Below are 25880 nucleotides of genomic sequence, written 5' to 3' on the forward strand. Positions count from 1 at the left end.
AGCTGGTCGTAGTTGACACACATGAGAACGCTGGTGAATTGATTCATTTGATGGATCGTTAACTCACTCTAGCTGGTCGTAGTTGACACACATGAGAACGCTGGTGAATTGATTCATTTGATGGATCGTTAACTCACTCTAGCTGGTCGTAGTTGACACACATGAGAACGCTGGTGAATTGATTCATTTGATGGATCGTTAACTCACTCTAGCTGGTCGTAGTTGACACACATGAGAACGCTGGTGAATTGATTCATTTGATGGATCGTTAACTCACTCTAGCTGGTCGTAGTTGACACACATGAGAACGCTGGTGAATTGATTCATTTGATGGATCGTTAACTCACTCTAGCTGGTCGTAGTTGACACACATGAGAACGCTGGTGAATTGATTCATTTGATGGATCGTTAACTCACTCTAGCTGGTCGTAGTTGACACACATGAGAACGCTGGTGAATTGATTCATTTGATGGATCGTTAACTCACTCTAGCTGGTCGTAGTTGACACACATGAGAACGCTGGTGAATTGATTCATTTGATGGATCGTTAACTCACTCTAGCTGGTCGTAGTTGACACACATGAGAACGCTGGTGAATTGATTCATTTGATGGATCGTTAACTCACTCTAGCTGGTCGTAGTTGACACACATGAGAACGCTGGTGAATTGATTCATTTGATCGATCGTTAACTCACTCTAGCTGGTCGTAGTTGACACACATGAGAACGCTGGTGAATTGATTCATTTGATCGATCGTTAACTCACTCTAGCTGGTCGTAGTTGACACACATGAGCGGCACCTCTGTGCTGCAACGCTGGTGGAACTTATAGCCACACGTCTGACATCGGAAACCCTGGAACAGAAGCTTCCGGCAAAAATCGCAGAAGGCCAACGTAAAAAACGTCTTCCTCACCTGGGGAACAGACAGAAACAGATAGAGAGAGACAGTTAGAAAATAGAGAAGGAACGTTTGGGAGAAAGTGGGTTGTACCTTCTGTCCCATCTATGGAGATTGTAGTAACCTGGTATATTTATGTTGACCAATAGATGGCAGTATTGACTCAAGACGGGGGTTTGCTTCCCGCCATCCGTAGCTATTTCCTATGTCTGCCTATTTAACTATGATTAAGAAAGCTTCAGGTAGTTTAAGCCAGGTGCATTAGAGAATGTAAATATAAGTTACAATTAAATACTAAACTGTACTTAAGGTCTCATGAGTCGTAACTCTAAGAAGCCTTTAAGGATACTAAAGAGATATACAAAGATGAGTGGTCTTTCTATGTGCCGTTGAGGCCATCTCCATTTTTAAGTAGTCCATTTTTCTTCTTCTATTGTGTTTGAAACAAAAAGTGTAAAGTTAACATGGATTATTTACCGCCACATGCTGGACTCCTGAACCAAATCTCGTCATAAAATGTATTGTGGCCACTAGATGGCAGTGATATAGCTTAAAAGACATTTACAAAACCAAAAAGGCAATCCAATTTGAAGAAGACAATGCTCCGATCATATGGGAATCCAACCCATTGGATTCACAACTCAGTTGACTAATTTTTTAAAAATGGTGGAAGCCCTCAAAGGCGATGTCCCATGCTAAAACAAGATCTTTCCATCTAGGAGCCCTCTTTCTGCCCCTCCTCTTTCTGGCCCTCCTCTTTCTGCCCCTCCTCTTTCTGCCCCTCCTCTTTCTGCCCCTCCTCTTTCTGCCCCTCCTCTTTCTGCCCCTCCTCTTTCTGCCCCTCCTCTTTCTGCCTCTCCTCTTTCTGCCTCTCCTCTTTCTGCCTCTCCTCTTTCTGCCTCTCCTCTTTCTGCCTCTCCTCTTTCTGCCTCTCCTCTTTCTGCCTCTCCTCTTTCTGCCCCTCCTCTTTCTGCCCCTCCTCTTTCTGCCCCTCCTCTTTCTGCCCCTCCTCTTTCTGCCCCTCCTCTTTCTGCCCCTCCTCTTTCTGCCCCTCCTCTTTCTGCCCCTCCTCTTTCTGCCCCTCCTCTTTCTGCCCCTCCTCTTTCTGCCCCTCCTCTTTCTGCCTCTCCTCTTTCTGCCCCTCCTCTTTCTGCCCCTCCTCTTTCTGCCCCTCCTCTTTCTGCCTCCGTGTAACATACAGTAAATGCACGTGCCATTGTGAATGCAGGTGTTCCAATCATTGAGGCCATTGGATGTATATAGTTGCTCTTTTCTTCAGTGAATGAACTCGCTCTGATCTAGACAATCAGTTTATTTGTCCGGCCAGAAACAAACACGAGGGTCAACTCAACAATGGACTGAACCTTGCACTGTTTGGACAGTTTGTCCTCCTAGTTAGTCTTTCCAGTGGCTTTTCCCAGTAACATCCCATCCCCGTCTCAACTGGTTCCATAATTCTGGTTCCATAATTCTAGTTCCATAATTCTAGTTCCATAATTCTAGTTCCATAATTCTAGTTCCATAATTCTAGTTCCATAGTTCTACACTGAACAAAAATATAAAACGCAACATTTAAAAAGTGTTGGTTCCATGTTTTATGAGCTGAAATAAATAATCCCAGAAATGTTCCATACACACAAAAAGCTTATTTCCTTTCAAATGTTGTGCAAAAAAATATATGTTTCCATCCCTGTTAGTGAGCATCTCTCCTTTGCCAATATAATCCATCCACCTGACAGGAATGGCATATCAAGAAGCTGATTAAACAGCATGATCATTACACAGGTGCACCTTGTGCTGGGGACAATAAATGACCCTCTTTTTTTTTTTAAATGCAGTTTTGTCACACAGCACAATCTCACAGATGTCTCAAGTTTTGAAGGAGTGTGCAATTGGCATTCTAACTGCAGGATTGTCCACCAGAGCTGTTGCCAGAGAATTTAATGTTAATTTCTCTACCCTAAGCATGAGGGGTATTTTTGTCTGTAATAAAGCCCTTTTTGTGAGGAAAAACTAATTCTGATTGGCTGGGCCTGACTCCCAAGTGGTACTAGATTTTCATATGACTGGGCAGGGGTGCAGCCATGGGTGGGCCTGGGAGGGCATGGGCCCACCCACGTGGCAGCCAGGCCCACCCACGGCTGCACCCCTGACCAGTCATATGAAAGTCTAGTACCAATTCCATAGTTCCAGTCATACTCACAAAGTTGTGTGTGGTCAGAGGGACGTTCTCCAGCACTTCCACGTGTAGCTCCTCCCCCGTCAGCCAGGAGATGTCTGTGTCCCAGCCAAGAGGCTTCTTCTCTCTGAGACAGGAGACAGGAAGTGGAGTTCACTGGGTTGTGGTGGAGTCTAGTACACATGTGGGTTGTTGTTGTTACAGGAGACAGGAAGTAGAGTTCACTGGGTTGTGGTGGAGTCTAGTACACATGTGGGTTGTTGTTGTTACAGGAGACAGGAAGTGGAGTTCACTGGGTTGTGGTGGAGTCTAGTACACATGTGGGTTGTTGTTGTTACAGGAGACAGGAAGTGGAGTTCACTGGGTTGTGGTGGAGTCTAGTACACATGTGGGTTGATGTTGTTACAGGAGACAGGAAGTGGAGTTCACTGGGTTGTGGTGGAGTCTAGTACACATGTGGGTTGTTGTTGTTACAGGAGACAGGAAGTAGAGTTCACTGGGTTGTGGTGGAGTCTAGTACACATGTGGGTTGATGTTGTTGTTACAGGAGACAGGAAGTGGAGTTCACTGGGTTGTGGTGGAGTCTAGTACACATGTGGGTTGATGTGTTACAGGAGACAGGAAGTGGAGTTCACTGGGTTGTGGTGGAGTCTAGTACACATGTGGGTTGTTGTTGTTACAGGAGACAGGAAGTGGAGTTCACTGGGTTGTGGTGGAGTCTAGTACACATGTGGGTTGTTGTTGTTACAGGAGACAGGAAGTGGAGTTCACTGGGTTGTGGTGGAGTCTAGTACACATGTGGGGTGTTGTTGTTACAGGAGACAGGAAGTGGAGTTCACTGGGTTGTGGTGGAGTCTAGTACACATGTGGGTTGTTGTTGTTACAGGAGACAGGAAGTGGAGTTCACTGGGTTGTGGTGGAGTCTAGTACACATGTGGGTTGTTGTTGTTACAGGAGACAGGAAGTAGAGTTCACTGGGTTGTGGTGGAGTCTAGTACACATGTGGGTTGTTGTTGTTACAGGAGACAGGAAGTGGAGATCACTGGGTTGTGGTGGAGTCTAGTACACATGTGGGTTGTTGTTGTTACAGGAGACAGGAAGTGGAGTTCACTGGGTTGTGGTGGAGTCTAGTACACATGTGGGTTGTTGTTGTTACAGGAGACAGGAAGTGGAGTTCACTGGGTTGTGGTGGAGTCTAGTACACATGTGGGTTGATGTTGTTACAGGAGACAGGAAGTGGAGTTCACTGGGTTGTGGTGGAGTCTAGTACACATGTGGGTTGTTGTTGTTACAGGAGACAGGAAGTGGAGTTCACTGGGTTGTGGTGGAGTCTAGTACACATGTGGGTTGTTGTTGTTACAGGAGACAGGAAGTGGAGTTCACTGGGTTGTGGTGGAGTCTAGTACACATGTGGGTTGTTGTTGTTACAGGAGACAGGAAGTGGAGTTCACTGGGTTGTGGTGGAGTCTAGTACACATGTGGGTTGTTGTTGTTACAGGAGACAGGAAGTGGAGTTCACTGGGTTGTGGTGGAGTCTAGTACACATGTGGGTTGTTGTTGTTACAGGAGACAGGAAGTGGAGTTCACTGGGTTGTGGTGGAGTCTAGTACACATGTGGGTTGATGTTGTTACAGGAGACAGGAAGTGGAGTTCACTGGGTTGTGGTGGAGTCTAGTACACATGTGGGGTGTTGTTGTTACAGGAGACAGGAAGTGGAGTTCACTGGGTTGTGGTGGAGTCTAGTACACATGTGGGTTGTTGTTGTTACAGGAGACAGGAAGTGGAGTTCACTGGGTTGTGGTGGAGTCTAGTACACATGTGGGTTGTTGTTGTTACAGGAGACAGGAAGTAGAGTTCACTGGGTTGTGGTGGAGTCTAGTACACATGTGGGGTGTTGTTGTTACAGGAGACAGGAAGTGGAGTTCACTGGGTTGTGGTGGAGTCTAGTACACATGTGGGTTGTTGTTGTTACAGGAGACAGGAAGTGGAGTTCACTGGGTTGTGGTGGAGTCTAGTACACATGTGGGTTGTTGTTGTTACAGGAGACAGGAAGTGGAGTTCACTGGGTTGTGGTGGAGTCTAGTACACATGTGGGTTGTTGTTGTTACAGGAGACAGGAAGTGGAGTTCACTGGGTTGTGGTGGAGTCTAGTACACATGTGGGTTGTTGTTGTTACAGGAGACAGGAAGTGGAGTTCACTGGGTTGTGGTGGAGTCTAGTACACATGTGGGTTGTTGTTGTTACAGGAGACAGGAAGTGGAGTTCACTGGGTTGTGGTGGAGTCTAGTACACATGTGGGTTGTTGTTGTTACAGGAGACAGGAAGTGGAGTTCACTGGGTTGTGGTGGAGTCTAGTACACATGTGGGTTGTTGTTGTTACAGGAGACAGGAAGTAGAGTTCACTGGGTTGTGGTGGAGTCTAGTACACATGTGGGTTGATGTTGTAAGAGAGAATGTGTTCTCAATGATTTACCTCGTTCAACAAAGTACAATAAAATAAACGTAATTGTGCAAGACCTCTAACAGTGTGACTGTACAGTGACCTCTAACAGTGTGTACTGTACATTGACCTCTTACAGTGTACCTGTACATTGACCCCTTACAGTGTACCTGTACATTGACCCCTTACAGTGTGACTGTACATTGACCCCTTACAGTGTGACTGTACATTGACCCCTTACAGTGTGTACTGTACATTGACCCCTTACAGTGTGTACTGTACATTGACCCCTTACAGTGTGTACCTGTACATTGACCCCTTACAGTGTGTACCTGTACATTGACCCCTTACAGTGTGTACCTGTACATTGACCCCTTATAGTGTGTACCTGTACATTGACCCCTTAGTGTGACTGTACATTGACCCCTTACAGTGTGTACCTGTACATTGACCCCTTACAGTGTGTACCTGTACATTGACCCCTTACAGTGTGACTGTACATTGACCCCTTACTGTGTGTACTGTACAATGACCTATAACTGGTCTCCACTGTGCTGAAACGATTACAGAGTTGTACAGGAGCATCAATTGACAGAATGTGGAATATAAAATACATTTTATCATTTGGCCAAGGTATACGTGTGTGTGTGTGTGTGTGTGTGTGTGTGTGTGTGTGTGTGTGTGTGTGTGTGTGTGTGTGTGTGTGTGTGTGTGTGTGTGTGTGTGTGTGTGTGTGTGTGTGTGTGTGTGTGTGTGTGTGTGTGTCTTACCCGTCCTGTATCCTGTAGACAGCACAGCACTCAGGGATTAGTCCCCTCATCATTAAAGCCTTCTTCAGAGAGTCTCTGACTGTCATGCCACAGCGGGCTGGGACCTGGGACAGACAGAAAGGAACCATACAGTTAGTTCCAGGGACTGAACAGCAGGTATAGACCACATACAGTTGAAGTCAGAAGTTTACATACACTTTAACCAACTATATTTTAAACTCAGTTTCTCACAATTCCTGACATTTAATCCGAGTAAAAATTCCCTGTCTTAGGTCAGTTAGGATCAGGACTTTATTTTAAGAATGTGAAATGTCAGAATAGTAGTAGAGAGAATTATTTATTTCAGCTTTTATTTCCTTCATCACATTCCCAGTGGGTCAGACGTTCACATACACTCAATTAGTATTTGGTAGCATTGCCTTTAAATTGTTTAACTTGGGGTCAAAAAGTGTTGGGTAGCCTTTCACAAGCTTCCCACAATAAGTTGGGTGAATTTTGGCCAATTCTTCCTGACAGAGCTGGTGTAATGGAGTCAGGTTTGTAGGCCTCCTTGCTCGCACACGCTTTTTCAGTTCTGCCTACAAATGTTCTATAGGATTGAGGTCAGGGCTTTGTGATGGCCACTCCAATACCTTGACTTTGTCCTTAAGCCATTTTGCCACAACTTTGGAAGTATGCTTGGGGACATTGTCCATCTGGAAGACCCATTTGCGACAAGCTTTAACTTCCTGACTGATGTCTTGAGATGTTGCTTCAATATATCCACATAATTTTCCTGCCTCGTGTCCTTCCTGAGCGGTATGACAGTTCCGTGGTCCCATGGTGTTTATACTTGCGTACTATTGTTTGTACAGATGAACGTGGTACCTTCAGGCATTTGGCAATTGCTCCCAAGGATGAATCAGACTTGTGGAGGTCTTGGCTGATTTATTTTTATTTTCCCATGATGTCAAGCAAGAGTTTGAAGGTAGGCCTTGAAATACATCCACAGGTACACCTCCATTTGACTCAAATTATGTTAATTAGCCTATCAGAAGCTTCTAAAGCCATAACATAATTTTCTGGAATTTTACAAGCTGTTTAAAAGGCACAGTCAACTTACTGTATGTAAACTTCTGACCCACTGGAATTGTGATACAGTGAATTATAAGTAAAATAATCTGTCTGTGAACAATTGTTGGAAAAATTACTTGTGATGCCCTAATCGACTTGCCAAAACTATTGTTTGTTAACAAGAAATGTGTGGTGGTTGAAAAACTAGTTTTAATGACTCCAACCTAAGTGTATGTAAACTTCAACTGTACATAGGCTATATGCATGGTCCAATATGTTCAAATCATTTGACCAATATCCCGCAACGGCAAAAACTGGTTGAATCAACATTGTTTCCACGTTATTTCAACCCCCCGAAATATGAGGTGATGTCTAATGTGATTTAATCTAATGTAATCTAATGTAATCTAAAATCTAATGTGATGATGTTGACTGAACATGGAAAACTGATTGGATTTGTAAAAAGTTGTCAAAGGAATATCTTCTTTCCCCCCCCCCCACCTAACTTTTAAATTAAAAAGACTTAAAATATACAACTCAACAAGAAGTAAATCCAAACTAGACGTTGAACTGATGTCTACGCTCCGTGCGATGTGATTCGGCTCATTTCTGAAGGTGGAAAGTATATTTCCGATGGTGTAGAGATGTTGAAACCATCCAGAGAGGCTGGAACACTTTACAATGCAAGAACACACCACTGGTCCTGAACAGAAGACACCACCGGTCCTAAACGGAAGATACCACTGGTCCTAAACGGAAGATACCACTGGTCCTAAACGGAAGACACCACTGGTCCTAAACGGAAGATACCACCGGTCCTAAACGGAAGACACCACCGGTCCTAAAACGGAAGATACCACTGGTCCTGAACAGAAGATACCACTGGTCCTAAACGGAAGATACCACTGGTCCTGAACGGAAGATACCACTGGTCCTAAACGGAAGATACCACTGGTCCTAAACGGAAGATACCACTGGTCCTAAACGGAAGATACCACTGGTCCTAAACGGAAGATACCACTGGTCCTAAACGGAAGACACCACTGGTCCTAAACAGAAGACACCACTGGTCCTAAACAGAAGACACCACTGGTCCTAAACGGAAGATACCACTGGTCCTAAACAGAAGGGTTTGTTGGTTAGCTGTATATGAAATCAGCTATAAACAAGCTGAATAACTCAATACATGTCACACTCCTATTGAATAATATGCATTCACCTGTACTGTGAACAAGACCCGGTCGACATCTTGATTTACCCAGTTTTTAAAACATCTATAAAGTTTTACCGTTCAAATACAACATTCTGATACAGTGACAACACTACTCTGCATTAGTTCAATGTCATGTTGAAGTGTGAATGGCGATAGAGGAGTAGGCCACAGCACTACAGTAGAGAACCAAGCGTACTTCTACCAAGACACAGACTGGGCTCCCAATCACACTGATGTCAACAGAGCTATGCTTATTACTGTCAATGAGCAAATAGCATCGCAACCCTAAGTCCTATAGCTAATAGCCTAGCATCACAACCCTAAGTCCTGTAGCTAATAGCCTAGCATCACAACCCTAAGTCCTGTAGCTAATAGCCTAGCATCACAACCCTAAGTCCTGTAGCTAATAGCCTAGCATCGCAACCCTAAGTCCTGTAGCTAATAGCCTAGCATCGCAACCATAAGTCCTGTAGCTAATAGCCTAGCATCACAACCCTAAGTCCTGTAGCTAATAGCCTAGCATCACAACCCTAAGTCCTGTAGCTAATAGCCTAGCATCACAACCCTAAGTCCTGTAGCTAATAGCCTAGCATCGCAACCCTAAGTCCTGTAGCTAATAGCCTAGCATCGCAACCATAAGTCCTGTAGCTAATAGCCTAGCATCACAACCCTAAGTCCTGTAGCTAATAGCCTAGCATCACAACCCTAAGTCCTGTAGCTAATAGCCTAGCATCACAACCCTAAGTCCTGTAGCTAATAGCCTAGCATCGCAACCCTAAGTCCTGTAGCTGAGTCATCTGTCCTTTAAGCTAAACCCCCATTGTGTAGCATAACACTAATGAAGACTTGACCTTCCAGTAAAAAACAGAACAGGAAACTAAATGTATAATTACAACACCGGGGAGGAATTATGGCAAAAGACTGTGGTTTTTAAACTGACGTTCCATACGATGAAGAAATGCATCAACACAATGAAGAGTGAAACAATTACAGCGGTAGAGAGTATGCTGCCACCTGCACAGCAGAGGCCCAGGACATCTCTCCCTAACTATTGTCTAATATCATCAATACAGGACAGGCCATCTCTCCCTAACTATTGTCTAATAGCATCAATACAGGACAGGCCATCTCACCCTAACTATTGTCTAATATCATCAATACAGGACAGGCCAACTCTCCCTAACCATAGCCACCATAAACCCTAACCCTCTCCCATAGCCACCCTAAACCCTAACCCCTCCCATAGCCACCCTAACCCACCCTAACACAGCCACCCTAACCCCTCCCACAGCCACCCTAACCCCTCCCATAGCCACCCTAACCCCTCCCATAGCCACCCTAACGCAGCCACCCTAACCCCTCCCACAGCCACCCTAACCCCTCCCACAGCCACCCTAACCCCTCCCACAGCCACCCTAAACCCTAACCCCTCCCACAGCCACCCTAAACCCTAACCCCTCCCACAGCCACCCTAACCCCTAACCCCTCCCACAGCCACCCTAACCCCTCCCACAGCCACCCTAACCCCTCCCATAGCCACCCTAACCCCTCCCATAGCCACCCTAAACCCTCCCATAGCCACCCTAAACCCTCCCATAGCCACCCTAAACCCTCCCATAGCCTACGCCAAGTGGTATATGCATTATAACCACCCCGTTACTCACCACGGTCCGCTGTTTGTTGGGCAGGAACACCCTGACGATGGGTTTCTGAGGGGAGCGGGGATTGGCCCGTCCGTCTGTAGGGGTCTGAAGGACAGCCAGGGTGTTGGGGGCGGAGGGGAGAAGGAACTGAGTGCCCCCAGAACAGCTCAAACCACCATCCAGGAGGGAGGGGGGCGTAGGAGAGGAGGAGTAGAAGTCTGTCCCGTTTCCCATAGCCTCCAGGAGCTGCTGCTCCCTCTGCTGTAGAGCATCCAGTTTACTGGTGTACTCCTCATAGGCCTACAGAGACAATACACACATTATTTAAAACATCCATACATACATAACCAGTCAAAAGTTTGGACACACATACTCATTCAAGTTTTTTTTTTTTTTTTTTTTTTTTCCTACATTGTAGAATAATAGTGAAGACATCAAAACTATGAAATAACACATATGGAATCATGTAGTAACCAAAACACGTGTTAAATCAAAATCAAAATATATTTTAGATTCTTCAAAGTAGCCACACTTTGCCATGATGACAGCTTTGCACACTCTTCGATTTCTCTCAACCAGCTTCACCTGGAATGCTTTGCCAACAGTCTTGAAGGAGTTCCCACATATGCTGAGCACTTTTTTGGCTGCTTTTCCTTCACTCTGCGGTCCAACTCATCCCAAACCATCTCAATTGGGTTGAGGTCGGGTGATTGTGGAGGACAGGTCATCTGATGCAGCACTCCATCACTCTCCTTCTTGGTCAAATAGCCCTTACACAGCCTGGAGGTGTGTGGGATCATTGTCCTGTTGAAAAACAAATGATAGTCCCACTACGCACAAACCAGATGGGATGGTGTATCGCTGCAGAATGCTGTGGTAGCCATGATGGTCAAGTGTATCTTAAATTCTAAATAAATCACAGACAGGGGCACCAACAAAGCACCACCACACCACCTCATCCATGCTTCACAATTACACCTCCTCCATGCTTCACAGTGGGAACCACACATGCAGAGATCATCCGTTCACCTACTCTGCGTTTCACAAAGACACGGCGGTTGGAATCAAAAAGCTCAAATTTGGACTCATCAGACCAGAGGACATATTTCCACTGGTCTAATGTCCATTGCTTGTGTTTCTTTGGCCCAAGCAAGTCTCTTCTTATTATTGGTGTCCTTTAGTCATGGTTTCTTTGCAGCAATTCGACCATGAAGGCCTGATTCACGTAGTCTCCTCTGAACAGTTGATGTTGAGATGTGTCTGTCACTTGAACACTGTGAAGCATTTATTTGGGCTGCAATCTGAGGTGCAGTTAACTCTAATGAACTTATCCTCTGCAGCAGAGGTAACTCTGGGTCTTCCTTTCCTGTGGTGGTCCTCATGAGAGCCAGTTTCATCATGGAGCTTGATGGTTTTTGCGACTGCACTTGAAGAAACTTTCAAAGTTCTTGAAATTTTCCGGATTGACTGACCTTCATTTCTTAAAGTAATGATGGACTGTAGTTTCTCTTTGAATATTTGAGCTGTTCTTGCCATAATATGGACTTGTATACCACCCCTACCTTGTCACAACACAACTGATTGGCTCAAACACATTAAGGAAAGAAATTCCAAAAATTAACAAGGCACACAAGTTAATTGAAATGCATTCCAGGTGACTACCTCATGAAGCTGGTTGAGAGAACACCAAGAGTGTACAAAGCTGTCTTCAAGGCAAAGGGTGGCTACTTTGAAGAATCTCAAACATAAAATATATTTGGATTTGTTTAACACTTTTTTGGTTACTACATGATTCCATATGTGTTATTTCATAGTTTTGATTTCTTCACTATTATTCTACAATGTAGAAAATAGTAAAAAATAAAGAAAAACCATGGAATGAGTATGTGTGTCCCAACTTGACTGGTACTGAATATATATATACACACACATGCATATCTATATCCATCTATCTATATACACACATGTACACACATGTACACACATGTACACACATGTACACACATGTACACACATGTACACACATGTACACACATGTACACACATGTACACACATGTACACACACCTCCCTCTGCTGCAGAGCATCCAGCTTACTGGTGTACTCATCACACAGGGTAACTCACCTCCAGATATATAGACGGAGGGTTACATTCTCCTCAGGGTAACTCACCTCCAGATATATAGACGGAGGGTTACATTCTCCTCAGGGTAACTCACCTCCAGATATATAGACGGAGGGTTACATTCTCCTCAGGGTAACTCACCTCCAGATATATAGACGGAGGGTTACATTCTCCTCAGGGTAACTCACCTCCAGATATATAGACGGAGGGTTACATTCTCCTCAGGGTAACTCACCTCCAGATATATAGACGGAGGGTTACATTCTCCTCAGGGTAACTCACCTCCAGATATATAGACGGAGGGTTACATTCTCCTCAGGGTAACTCACCTCCAGATATATAGACGGAGGGTTACATTCTCCTCAGGGTAACTCACCTCCAGATATATAGACGGAGGGTTACATTCTCCTCAGGGTAACTCACCTCCAGATATATAGACGGAGGGTTACATTCTCCTCAGGGTAACTCACCTCCAGATATATAGACGGAGGGTTACATTCTCCTCTCAGGGTAACTCACCTCCAGATATATAGACGGAGGGTTACATTCTCCTCAGGGTAACTCACCTCCAGATATATAGACGGAGGGTTACATTCTCCTCAGGGTAACTCACCTCCAGATATATAGACGGAGGGTTACATTCTCCTCAGGGTAACTCACCTCCAGATATATAGACGGGGGGTTACATTCTCCTCAGGGTAACTCACCTCCAGATATATAGACGGAGGGTTACATTCTCCTCACGGTAACTCACCTCCAGATATATAGACGGGGGGTTACATTCTCCTCAGGGTAACTCACCTCCAGATATATAGACGGAGGGTTACATTCTCCTCAGGGTAACTCACCTCCAGATATATAGACGGAGGGTTACATTCTCCTCAGGGTAACTCACCTCCAGATATATAGACGGAGGGTTACATTCTCCTCAGGGTAACTCACCTCCAGATATATAGACGGAGGGTTACATTCTCCTCAGGGTAACTCACCTCCAGATATATAGACGGAGGGTTACATTCTCCTCAGGGTAACTCACCTCCAGATATATAGACGGAGGGTTACATTCTCCTCAGGGTAACTCACCTCCAGATATATAGACGGAGGGTTACATTCTCCTCAGGGTAACTCACCTCCAGATATATAGACGGAGGGTTACATTCTCCTCAGGGTAACTCACCTCCAGATATATAGACGGAGGGTTACATTCTCCTCAGGGTAACTCACCTCCAGATATATAGACGGAGGGTTACATTCTCCTCAGGGTAACTCACCTCCAGATATATAGACGGAGGGTTACATTCTCCTCAGGGTAACTCACCTCCAGATATATAGACGGAGGGTTACATTCTCCTCAGGGTAACTCACCTCCAGATATATAGACGGAGGGTTACATTCTCCTCAGGGTAACTCACCTCCAGATATATAGACGGAGGGTTACATTCTCCTCAGGGTAACTCACCTCCAGATATATAGACGGAGGGTTACATTCTCCTCAGGGTAACTCACCTCCAGATATATAGACGGAGGGTTACATTCTCCTCTCAGGGTAACTCACCTCCAGATATATAGACGGAGGGTTACATTCCCCTCAGGGTAACTCACCTCCAGATATATAGACGGAGGGTTACATTCTCCTCAGGGTAACTCACCTCCAGATATATAGACGGGGGGTTACATTCTCCTCAGGGTAACTCACCTCCAGATATATAGACGGAGGGTTACATTCTCCTCAGGGTAACTCACCTCCAGATATATAGACGGAGGGTTACATTCTCCTCAGGGTAACTCACCTCCAGATATATAGACGGAGGGTTACATTCTCCTCAGGGTAACTCACCTCCAGATATATAGACGGAGGGTTACATTCTCCTCAGGGTAACTCACCTCCAGATATATAGACGGAGGGTTACATTCCCCTCAGGGTAACTCACCTCCAGATATATAGACGGAGGGTTACATTCTCCTCAGGGTAACTCACCTCCAGATATATAGACGGAGGGTTACATTCTCCTCAGGGTAACTCACCTCCAGATATATAGACGGAGGGTTACATTCTCCTCAGGGTAACTCACCTCCAGATATATAGACGGAGGGTTACATTCTCCTCAGGGTAACTCACCTCCAGATATATAGACGGAGGGTTACATTCTCCTCAGGGTAACTCACCTCCAGATATATAGACGGAGGGTTACATTCTCCTCAGGGTAACTCACCTCCAGATATATAGACGGAGGGTTACATTCTCCTCAGGGTAACTCACCTCCAGATATATAGACGGAGGGTTACATTCTCCTCAGGGTAACTCACCTCCAGATATATAGACGGAGGGTTACATTCTCCTCAGGGTAACTCACCTCCAGATATATAGACGGAGGGTTACATTCTCCTCAGGGTAACTCACCTCCAGATATATAGACGGAGGGTTACATTCTCCTCAGGGTAACTCACCTCCAGATATATAGACGGAGGGTTACATTCTCCTCAGGGTAACTCACCTCCAGATATATAGACGGAGGGTTACATTCTCCTCAGGGTAACTCACCTCCAGATATATAGACGGAGGGTTACATTCTCCTCAGGGTAACTCACCTCCAGATATATAGACGGAGGGTTACATTCTCCTCAGGGTAACTCACCTCCAGATATATAGACGGAGGGTTACATTCTCCTCAGGGTAACTCACCTCCAGATATATAGACGGAGGGTTACATTCTCCTCAGGGTAACTCACCTCCAGATATATAGACGGAGGGTTACATTCTCCTCAGGGTAACTCACCTCCAGATATATAGACGGAGGGTTACATTCTCCTCAGGGTAACTCACCTCCAGATATATAGACGGAGGGTTACATTCTCCTCAGGGTAACTCACCTCCAGATATATAGACGGAGGGTTACATTCTCCTCAGGGTAACTCACCTCCAGATATATAGACGGAGGGTTACATTCTCCTCAGGGTAACTCACCTCCAGATATATAGACGGAGGGTTACATTCTCCTCAGGGTAACTCACCTCCAGATATATAGACGGAGGGTTACATTCTCCCTCAGGGTAACTCACCTCCAGATATATAGACGGAGGGTTACATTCTCCTCAGGGTAACTCACCTCCAGATATATAGACGGAGGGTTACATTCTCCTCAGGGTAACTCACCTCCAGATATATAGACGGAGGGTTACATTCTCCTCAGGGTAACTCACCTCCAGATATATAGACGGAGGGTTACATTCTCCTCAGGGTAACTCACCTCCAGATATATAGACGGAGGGTTACATTCTCCTCAGGGTAACTCACCTCCAGATATATAGACGGAGGGTTACATTCTCCTCAGGGTAACTCACCTCCAGATATATAGACGGAGGGTTACATTCTCCTCAGGGTAACTCACCTCCAGATATATAGACGGGGGGTTACATTCTCCTCAGGGTAACTCACCTCCAGATATATAGACGGAGGGTTACATTCTCCTCAGGGTAACTCACCTCCAGATATATAGACGGAGGGTTACATTCTCCTCAGGGTAACTCACCTCCAGATATATAGACGGAGGGTTACATTCCCCTCAGGGTAACTCACCTCCAGATATATAGACGGAGGGTTACATTCCCCTCAGGGTAACTCACCTCCAGATATATAGACGGAGGGTTACATTCCCCTCAGGGTAACTCACCTCCAGATATATAGACGGAGGGTTACATTCTCCTCAGGGTAACTCACCTCCAGATATATAGACGGAGGGTTACATTCTCCTCAGGGTAACTCACCTCCAGATATATAGACGGAGGGTTACATTCTCCTCAGGGTAACTCACCTCCAGATATATAGACGGAGGGTTACATTCTCCTCAGGGTAACTCACCTCCAGATATATAGACGGAGGGTTACATTCTCCTCAGGGTAACTCACCTCCAGATATATAGACGGAGGGTTACATTCTCCTCAGGGTAACTCACCTCCAGATATATAGACGGAGGGTTACATTCTCCTCAGGGTAACTCACCTCCAGATATATAGACGGAGGGTTACATTCTCCTCAGGGTAACTCACCTCCAGATATATAGACGGAGGGTTACATTCTCCTCAGGGTAACTCACCTCCAGATATATAGACGGAGGGTTACATTCTCCTCAGGGTAACTCACCTCCAGATATATAGACGGAGGGTTACATTCTCCTCAGGGTAACTCACCTCCAGATATATAGACGGGGGGTTACATTCTCCTCAGGGTAACTCACCTCCAGATATATAGACGGAGGGTTACATTCTCCTCAGGGTAACTCACCTCCAGATATATAGACGGAGGGTTACATTCTCCTCAGGGTAACTCACCTCCAGATATATAGACGGAGGGTTACATTCTCCTCAGGGTAACTCACCTCCAGATATATAGACGGAGGGTTACATTCTCCTCAGGGTAACTCACCTCCAGATATATAGACGGAGGGTTACATTCTCCTCAGGGTAACTCACCTCCAGATATATAGACGGAGGGTTACATTCTCCTCAGGGTAACTCACCTCCAGATATATAGACGGAGGGTTACATTCTCCTCAGGGTAACTCACCTCCAGATATATAGACGGAGGGTTACATTCTCCTCAGGGTAACTCACCTCCAGATATATAGACGGAGGGTTACATTCTCCTCAGGGTAACTCACCTCCAGATATATAGACGGAGGGTTACATTCTCCTCAGGGTAACTCACCTCCAGATATATAGACGGAGGGTTACATTCTCCTCAGGGTAACTCACCTCCAGATATATAGACGGAGGGTTACATTCTCCTCAGGGTAACTCACCTCCAGATATATAGACGGAGGGTTACATTCTCCTCAGGGTAACTCACCTCCAGATATATAGACGGAGGGTTACATTCTCCTCAGGGTAACTCACCTCCAGATATATAGACGGAGGGTTACATTCTCCTCAGGGTAACTCACCTCCAGATATATAGACGGAGGGTTACATTCTCCTCAGGGTAACTCACCTCCAGATATATAGACGGAGGGTTACATTCTCCTCAGGGTAACTCACCTCCAGATATATAGACGGAGGGTTACATTCTCCTCAGGGTAACTCACCTCCAGATATATAGACGGAGGGTTACATTCTCCTCAGGGTAACTCACCTCCAGATATATAGACGGAGGGTTACATTCTCCTCAGGGTAACTCACCTCCAGATATATAGACGGAGGGTTACATTCTCCTCAGGGTAACTCACCTCCAGATATATAGACGGAGGGTTACATTCTCCTCAGGGTAACTCACCTCCAGATATATAGACGGAGGGTTACATTCTCCTCAGGGTAACTCACCTCCAGATATATAGACGGAGGGTTACATTCTCCTCTCAGGGTAACTCACCTCCAGATATATAGACGGAGGGTTACATTCTCCTCTCAGGGTAACTCACCTCCAGATATATAGACGGAGGGTTACATTCTCCTCAGGGTAACTCACCTCCAGATATATAGACGGAGGGTTACATTCCCCTCAGGGTAACTCACCTCCAGATATATAGACGGAGGGTTACATTCTCCTCAGGGTAACTCACCTCCAGATATATAGACGGAGGGTTACATTCTCCTCAGGGTAACTCACCTCCAGATATATAGACGGAGGGTTACATTCCCCTCAGGGTAACTCACCTCCAGATATATAGACGGAGGGTTACATTCCCCTCAGGGTAACTCACCTCCAGATATATAGACGGAGGGTTACATTCCCCTCAGGGTAACTCACCTCCAGATATATAGACGGAGGGTTACATTCTCCTCAGGGTAACTCACCTCCAGATATATAGACGGAGGGTTACATTCCCCTCAGGGTAACTCACCTCCAGATATATAGACGGAGGGTTACATTCTCCTCAGGGTAACTCACCTCCAGATATATAGACGGAGGGTTACATTCTCCTCAGGGTAACTCACCTCCAGATATATAGACGGAGGGTTACATTCTCCTCAGGGTAACTCACCTCCAGATATATAGATGGGGGGTTACATTCTCCTCCAAACTTGTCCAGTAGTGCCTCTAAGTGCTCCTGTGTCAGCTTGATCATCTGTTTGATATTCCAGATCTAAGGACACACACATTCACACACTTTAATTATAAACATCACATCATACCGTTATATAGCCTAATTACATTGACTGAGATGGTGACTATACACATTGCAGAGGCTTAGCAGGTCTCTGTTCCAAATGGAGCCCTATTCCCTATATAGTGCACTACTATAGACCAGAGCCCTATTCCCTATATAGTACACTACTATAGACCAGAGCCCTATTCCCTTCATAGTGCACTACTATAGACCAGAGGCCTATTCCCTATATAGTACACTACTATAGACCAGAGGCCTGTTCCCTATATAGTACACTACTATAGACAAGAGCCCTATTCTCTATATAGTGCACTACTTTAGACCAGAGCCCTATTCCCTACATAGTGCACTACTTTAGACCAGAGCCCTATATAGTGCACTACTATAGACCAGAGCCCTATTCCCTATATAGTGCACTACTATAGACCAGAGCCCCATTCCCTACATAGGGCTCTTGTCTAAAGTAGTGCACTATGGGTCGTGGTCAAAAGTAGTGCACTATGCTAAAAAGGGACTAGGGTGCCGTTTTGGAAGCAGCCATTAGACACTAGTAGAGGAAGACTAAGCTGTTGGTGTTACTCTTCACTGCGTCCGGCTTCATAACCGACGGTCAACATTAACATACAGATCATTACACAACTGACTGTCAACATTAAAATACAAATCATTACACAACCGACGGTCAACATTAAAATACAGATCATTACACAACTGACGGTCAACATTAAAATACAGATCATTACCCAACTGACGGTCAACATTAAAATACAGATCATTACACAACCGACGGTCAACATTAAAATACAAATCATTACCCAACTGACGGTCAACATTAAAATACAAATCATTACACAACCGACGGTCAACATTAAAATACAAATCATTACACAACTGACTGTCAAAAGAGTGGGGTCATGGCCAGGGTCAGTCTCCTCTCCGCCCTGGGAGAGAGCGGGGGGGGGGGGGGTCAGTCTCCTCTCCGCCCTGGGAGAGAGCGGGGGGGGTGGGTCAGTCTCCTCTCCGCCCTGGGAGAGAGCGGGGGGGGGGTCAGTCTCCTCTCTGCCCTGGGAGAGAGCGGGGGTCAGTCTCCTCTCCTCCCTGGGAGAGAGTGGGGGGGGTCAGTCTCCTCTCCGCCCTGGGAGAGAGTGGGGGGGGGGTCAGTCTCCTCTCCGCCCTGGGAGAGAGTGGGGGGGGTCAGTCTCCTCTCCGCCCTGGGAGAGAGTGGGGGGGGGGGGGGGGTCAGTCTCCTCTCCGCCCTGGGAGAGAGTGGGGGTCAGCCTCCTCTCCACCCTGGGAGAGAGTGGGGGTCAGTCTCCTCTCCACCCTGGGAGAGTGGGGGTCAGCCTCCTCTCCGCCCTGGGAGAGAGTGGGGGTCAGTCTCCTCTCCGCCCTGGGAGAGAGTGGGGGTCAGCCTCCTCTCCACCCTGGGAGAGTGGGGGTCAGCCTCCTCTCCACCCTGGGAGAGTGGGGGTCAGCCTCCTCTCCAACCTCAGCCATGTCTTTCACACGACAACCACCGGATAAAATGCCTATGCATGCAACACTCGTCTTTGTATAGATAGTAATACCACCATAACAAACCAATTCCTCTTCAGAGCCCTTCAGTTAATAAACGTGTTCAATGTGAGAAAATGCTTCATAAACCAGTGTCTCTACCGTGGGCCATGGATCCTAAAATAACCAGTCACACCAACCTTCCCCGTCACTGGTTAAATGCATGGAAGCGTCTGTACATCCAGAGAGTAGGCCTAGAATGAAGACAAGGCCCTCCGTTGCCCTCAGATACTCAGAACATGACTTGATTGGACATTAGGGCCGTCTTGAAAAGCCAAAAACCAAATCCTTTCTAGCATTTTAGAGGTGTCATTGAAAAGGATCAAAAGGATCGTAAGCTACATATTGATACTCTGATCAATCTTGAATGGTTTGAGTACCGTACACATTCTTTATGAGCACAAATTAATTTATATATATGTATATAAGTGACTTCGGGAAAGTACTAGGACACCTTGACTTTTTCCACATTTTGTTACGTTACAGCCTTATTCTAAAATCGATTTAAATAAATAAAATACTCAGCAATCTACACACAATACCCCATGATGACAAAGCCAAAACAGGTTTTTAGAAATGTATTAAAAACAAAACAGAAATAGCTTATTAACATAAGTATTCAGGCTCTTTGTTATGAGACTTGAAAATGAGCTCAGGTGCATCCTGTTTCCATTGATCATCCTTGAGAAGTTTCTACAACTTGGAGTCCACCTGTGGTAAATTCAATTGATTGGACATGATTTGAAAAGGCACACACCTGTCTATATATATGGTCCAACAGTTGACAATGCATGTCAGAGCTAAAACCAAGCCATGAGGTCGAAGGAATTGTCCGTAAAGCTCTGAGACAGGATTGTATCGAGGTACAGATCTGGGGAAGGGAACCAAAAAATGTCTGCAGCATTGAAGGTCCCCAAGTGCCCTCCATCATTCTTAAAATGGAAGAAGTTTGGAACCACCAAGACTCTTCATAGAGCTGGCCGCCCGGCCAAACTGAGCAATCGGGGGAGAAGGGCCTTGGTCAGGGAGGTGACCAAGAACCCGATGGTCACTCTGACAGAGCTCCAGCGTTCCTCTGTGGAGATGGGAGAACCTTCCAGAAGGACAACCATCTCTGCAGCACTCCACCAATCAGGCCTTTATGGTAGAGTGGCCAGACGGAAGCCACTCCTCGGTAAAAGGCATATGACAGCCCGCTTGGAGTTTGCCAAACAGGCACTTGAAGGACTCTCAGACTATGAGAAACAAGATTCTCTGGTCTGATGAAACCAAGATTGAACTCTTTGGCCTGAATGCCAAGCGTCACGTCTGGAGGAAACCTGGCACCATCCCTACGGTGAAGCATGGTGGTGGCAGCATCATGCTGTGGGGATGTTTTTCAGCGGCAGGGCCTGGGAGACTAGTCAGGATCAAGGGAAAGATGAACGGAGCAAAGTACAGAGAGATCCTTGATGAAAACCTGCTCCAGAGTGCTCAGACTGGGGCAAAGGTTCACCTTCCAACAGGACAACGACCCTAAGCACACAGACAAGACAACGCAGGAGTGGCTTCGGGACAAGTCTCTAAATGACCTTGAGTGGCCCAGCCAGAGTCCGGACTTGAACCCGATCAAACATCTCTGGAGAGACCTGAAAATAGCTGTGCAGTGATGCTACCCATCCAACCTGACAGAGCTTGAGAGGATCTGCAGAGAAGAACGGGAGAAACTCCCACGTTAAATACGGTATGACCACTCGCATAAAAACTGTGGATAGAAACGTGAAACCGCAGAGTACCGTTTCATGAAAATAACTCCAAGTGCGCACATCATGTTCTTATCTGGGGCAGGTGGATGTGAGACCTCTGGACTCTTAATGCTGTTTGGTCTCAGTCTGGACAATGTTTTTACTGTTTTGGTTGCAATATGACTTGTGATCAAAAATTATAGAATTCAAATTCAATGACATTCTCTGATTCTATAACCATTAAAGAGAGATTCTCCGGTACTTTTCAAATTCAATGACATTCTCTGATTCTATGACCATTAAAGAGAGATTCTCCGGTACTTTTCAAATTCAATGACATTCTCTGATTCTATGACCATTAAAGAGATTCTCCGGTACTTTTCAAATTCAATGACATTCTCTGATTCTATGACCATTAAAGATATTCTCCGGTACTCTTTAGCCAGTAGTTCTGAAAGTAGCGCTCACTAGCCAATAGCGTCCTACGTCACATCGGAACAGATATGTGCACCACTGTCATTCCTCTCGCCACTCCGCATCTTGATTCGTTGTCACTCAAATGACGAGGGGCTGAAGCTCATTGGCTAGAAATCAAATTGCTTGGAGGCTAGCTGACGTGGGGGGGGGGGGGGGGACACCGGTTCCAGAAATACTGTTGCTTTCAAATTCAAATTCTGTGGCTAATTGAGGTAAGACAGTAATTTTTGCGCCTGGATTATGCACGTATGAACGTTTAAACTGCGAGCATGGACACATCCTGCCCCAAGCTGGAGGTTTCAAAAAATACTACAGGCTCTAGAACTTTGGCTACTACTAACTGTTCTATTTGAATTCTGTTTGATTCTATGTGCATTCTATTTGAAATATGTTTGATTCTATGTGCATTCTATTTGATTCTATGTGCATTCTATTTGAATTCTGTTTGATTATGTGCATTCTATTTGAATTCTGTTTGATTCTATGTCCATTCTATTTGATTCTATGTGCATTCTATTTGAATTCTGTTTGATTATGTGCATTCTATTTGAATTCTGTTTGATTTTATTGACTGCTGAATGGGGGACAACAATATTCACTCAGCTTGGAAGATATCCTGAAGATTTGCAGATATCCCGCGCAGACAAAATTTCAACAAAGATATTGTATTTATTGAGAAGGCATACAATAACATCAGTCAAGCACTTTTGGGAAAGAGAAAATTGAGCTACCTCAGTATACCTTTAAAAAAATCTGACTAATTAGGCCTACTAATTTATCTAATTACCTGGATTCCAGGTGAATTGGTTTATGAGTTCTACTGTAACCAGAGAAACCACTAGTATCAACAGCAGGTTAGTCAAGGTCCCAAAGTAAAACTGCCAGGGAATTGATGAGGATTTTGGTTTGGCTCTTTGCACAACTTACAGCTTTTTCTATTTGACTAATAAATACAATATGATGCAATTGTGATGTTGGCATCATTTTATTTTATGGTCTATTGGATAATCCTGATATGTCATTCACAAAATACCCTTTGACTGTTGCATGATGTTCTTTATTTTAATGTCTTCAATACAAGGCTTCTTGCATTGAAAGCAAAAAATATTTTTGAAAATAGCTGTTGAGAAATGTGGTTTAACTTTACATAAATGTAACGTTAGCTAGGAGCATATCATTTTAGCCATGATGATGGAAGAGGCCTAGCTAGCGTATGATTATTACAATTCGTGCGCTAATAATTCTGCATGAACCTCCATATCAATGATTTATATTGTAAAATAATGTACATTTTATCAACCAAAACAAAGCCGATCTTTGCACCGACATATCAGCTCCCGTCGACAGCCCACGAAGGGGTTCTCTGCATCGAATTGAAGAAAACCGTAAATCCCTGATGAATGGTTTATAAATATAAATAAGTTTGTCAGTTAGCTATATCGATATAAAACGAGGCATTATCAAACAGTACGCGGTAGATGGTTGAGGCCAGCCGGTGCCAGCTAGCGAACAGAGAGCTGGATGCAGCAGCCACCGCAGAGAGAGAGAGAAAGAGAGAGAGAGAGACCTGCTGGAGAGAAAAAAAAACTCGAAAAGCAAATGAAATATAGGCAGGCCTTAAATAAACATTGCCGTCAGCGGACTATAACACAAATATAACTTGATCAATGTAGTCTAACGCAAAATGCACCTTAGGGAATAACGGTAAATGCAAAGAGGACGAAGGACACGTTAGTGATGGAAATCATTTCCATTTTAGTGCATCATCTCGCCCCCTGCAATGCATCCCCACGATCCATATTACAGCCGGTGTTTCCTAAAGATCCCCATCCAGCAACCTCCACTCGGTACCCCCGTCTCACCATGCCCAGCTTTACCCCCGTCCCCCGGTCCATACCTCCTCGTCCTGCGGACATTCCGGGATCCCCACCGAACAGGCTGGGTCCAGGCAGGCTCCCAGCTCCTCCAGTCCCCGTTCCCGCTCCGGGTCTCGGTCCATCGTGTCACCGTTGAAGACGGGCGGTGGGGACTCGGCGTTAGTCAACGCCGCCATTTTAAACTGCGAGCAACTGAGTGGAAAATAATCGAGGAGAGGAGACGGGAGGGGGAGACAGATTCAAGAAATGTAGCTGGCTAGTAAAGCACTGGGATGTGATGGTTTGGGGGTACACGAGGAAATTAGGGTACCACTTTCCTCCTTTCTGTGTCAGTGACTATTTATATTGTTTTATTATGTCAATGACGAGTATTTAATTTGTTTCAGTGACCTCATGATTTTGCTTACTGATTAGTAGCTGGTCCAATACAACTGCATCAAGTGCACCTGCGAAATAAAAAGCAAGAAATACAAAAAAACGTTTACCACAAAAAATGTATAGCACCAACCTTTGTAGGTCTACCAACATACACAGACATGCAAACCAAACTCTAGCTGAGATTTGAACTCCAGTAGGTAAAATCTCAGCTAGACCAGAGCGGAAAAAGGCGAAACAAGAGGGGTAAATTTGGCCCAAAATCTGTCTCCTCCAGCAGGTGGCGTTGTTTCGTCCACTAAGCGAGGAGTATTTATATGGAGACAAACGTAGCCACAAGAAAAGGGTAACCAGTGACGAACAAACACCATTGTAAATACAACCTATATTTATGTTTATTTATTTTCCCTTTTTTGTACTTTAACTATTTACACATCGGTACAACACTGTGTATATATACATAATATGACATTTGAAATGTATTTATTATTTTTGAACTTTTGTGAGTGTAATGTTTACTGTACATTTTTTATTGTTTATTTCACTTTTGTTTATTATCTATTTCACTTGCTTTGGCGATGTAAACATGTGTTTACCATGCCAATAAACCACCTTAAATTGAAACTGAATTGATTATCTCTACTCTGTCAGAGATACGAAGCAGAGACAGATCCTTACCAAGTACAGACTGAGTGACCACCGATTGGCAATAGAAACCGGCAGACATAAAAAAGACATGGCTACCCAAAGAGGAGCGTGTATGTGGTCACTGCAATGACAGGGCAGGTAGAAACAGAGATACACTTTCTCCTTTACTGGGAGAAATATAATCCTCACCAAGAGATTCATTATTCACAAAAATTACTACATTTATTCCACATTTGATCTTATTAAACCCAGAGGAAAAACAACAAACGCTCATAGGTGAAGGAGCAACGGCTCCTATTGCAGCCAAATATGTATTTGCCTGCCATAGCCTGAGAGACACTGAATAATTCACGATGGTAGTGGTGGTAGTAGTACTGTAGTAGTAATGATGATGGTAGTGGTAGTGGTGGTATAGTACTGTAGTAGTAATGATGATGGTGGTGGTGGTATAGTACTGTAGTAGTAATGGTGATGGTTGTGGTGGTATAGTACTGTAGTAGTAATGATGATGGTAGTGGTAGTGGTGGTATAGTACTGTAGTAGTAATGATGATGGTTGTGGTAGTGGTGGTATAGTACTGTAGTAGTAATGATGATGGTGGTGGTGGTATAGTACTGTAGTAGTAATGGTGATGGTTGTGGTGGTATAGTACTGTAGTAGTAATGATGATGGTAGTGGTAGTGGTGGTATAGTACTGTAGTAGTAATGATGATGGTTGTGGTGGTATAGTACTGTAGTAGTAATGGTGATGGTAGTGGTAGTGGTGGTATAGTACTGTAGTAGTAATGGTGATGGTAG

At 45.0% G+C, this 25880-nt stretch overlaps 1 protein-coding gene across 3 annotated transcripts in view; it reads right to left on the reverse strand.

Annotated features, from left to right (window-relative positions):
• Positions 1 to 24279, reverse strand: part of LOC129842811 (serine/threonine-protein kinase B-raf-like) — a 63272-nt gene extending 38993 nt beyond the window's left edge. For 2 of the 3 annotated variants that reach the window (XM_055911467.1, XM_055911465.1), the window contains exons 1-6: positions 24080 to 24276; positions 18302 to 18403; positions 10221 to 10499; positions 6291 to 6394; positions 3105 to 3207; positions 768 to 916 (exon numbers count right to left, since the gene is read on the reverse strand). In XM_055911467.1, coding sequence (XP_055767442.1) covers positions 768 to 916; positions 3105 to 3207; positions 6291 to 6394; positions 10221 to 10499; positions 18302 to 18403; positions 24080 to 24235 — 893 coding nt within the window. In that variant the 5' untranslated portion in view covers positions 24236 to 24276. Of the gene's footprint in view, positions 1 to 767; positions 917 to 3104; positions 3208 to 6290; positions 6395 to 10220; positions 10500 to 18301; positions 18404 to 24079 lie in introns of all 3 variants that reach the window. The other variant, XM_055911466.1, reaches the window with a different exon arrangement.
• Between the last annotated feature and the right edge of the window lie 1601 nt (positions 24280 to 25880).

This window comes from Salvelinus fontinalis, unplaced genomic scaffold, assembly GCF_029448725.1.
Source record: "Salvelinus fontinalis isolate EN_2023a unplaced genomic scaffold, ASM2944872v1 scaffold_0066, whole genome shotgun sequence".
In the NCBI taxonomy this organism is placed as follows: Eukaryota; Metazoa; Chordata; class Actinopteri; order Salmoniformes; family Salmonidae; genus Salvelinus; species Salvelinus fontinalis.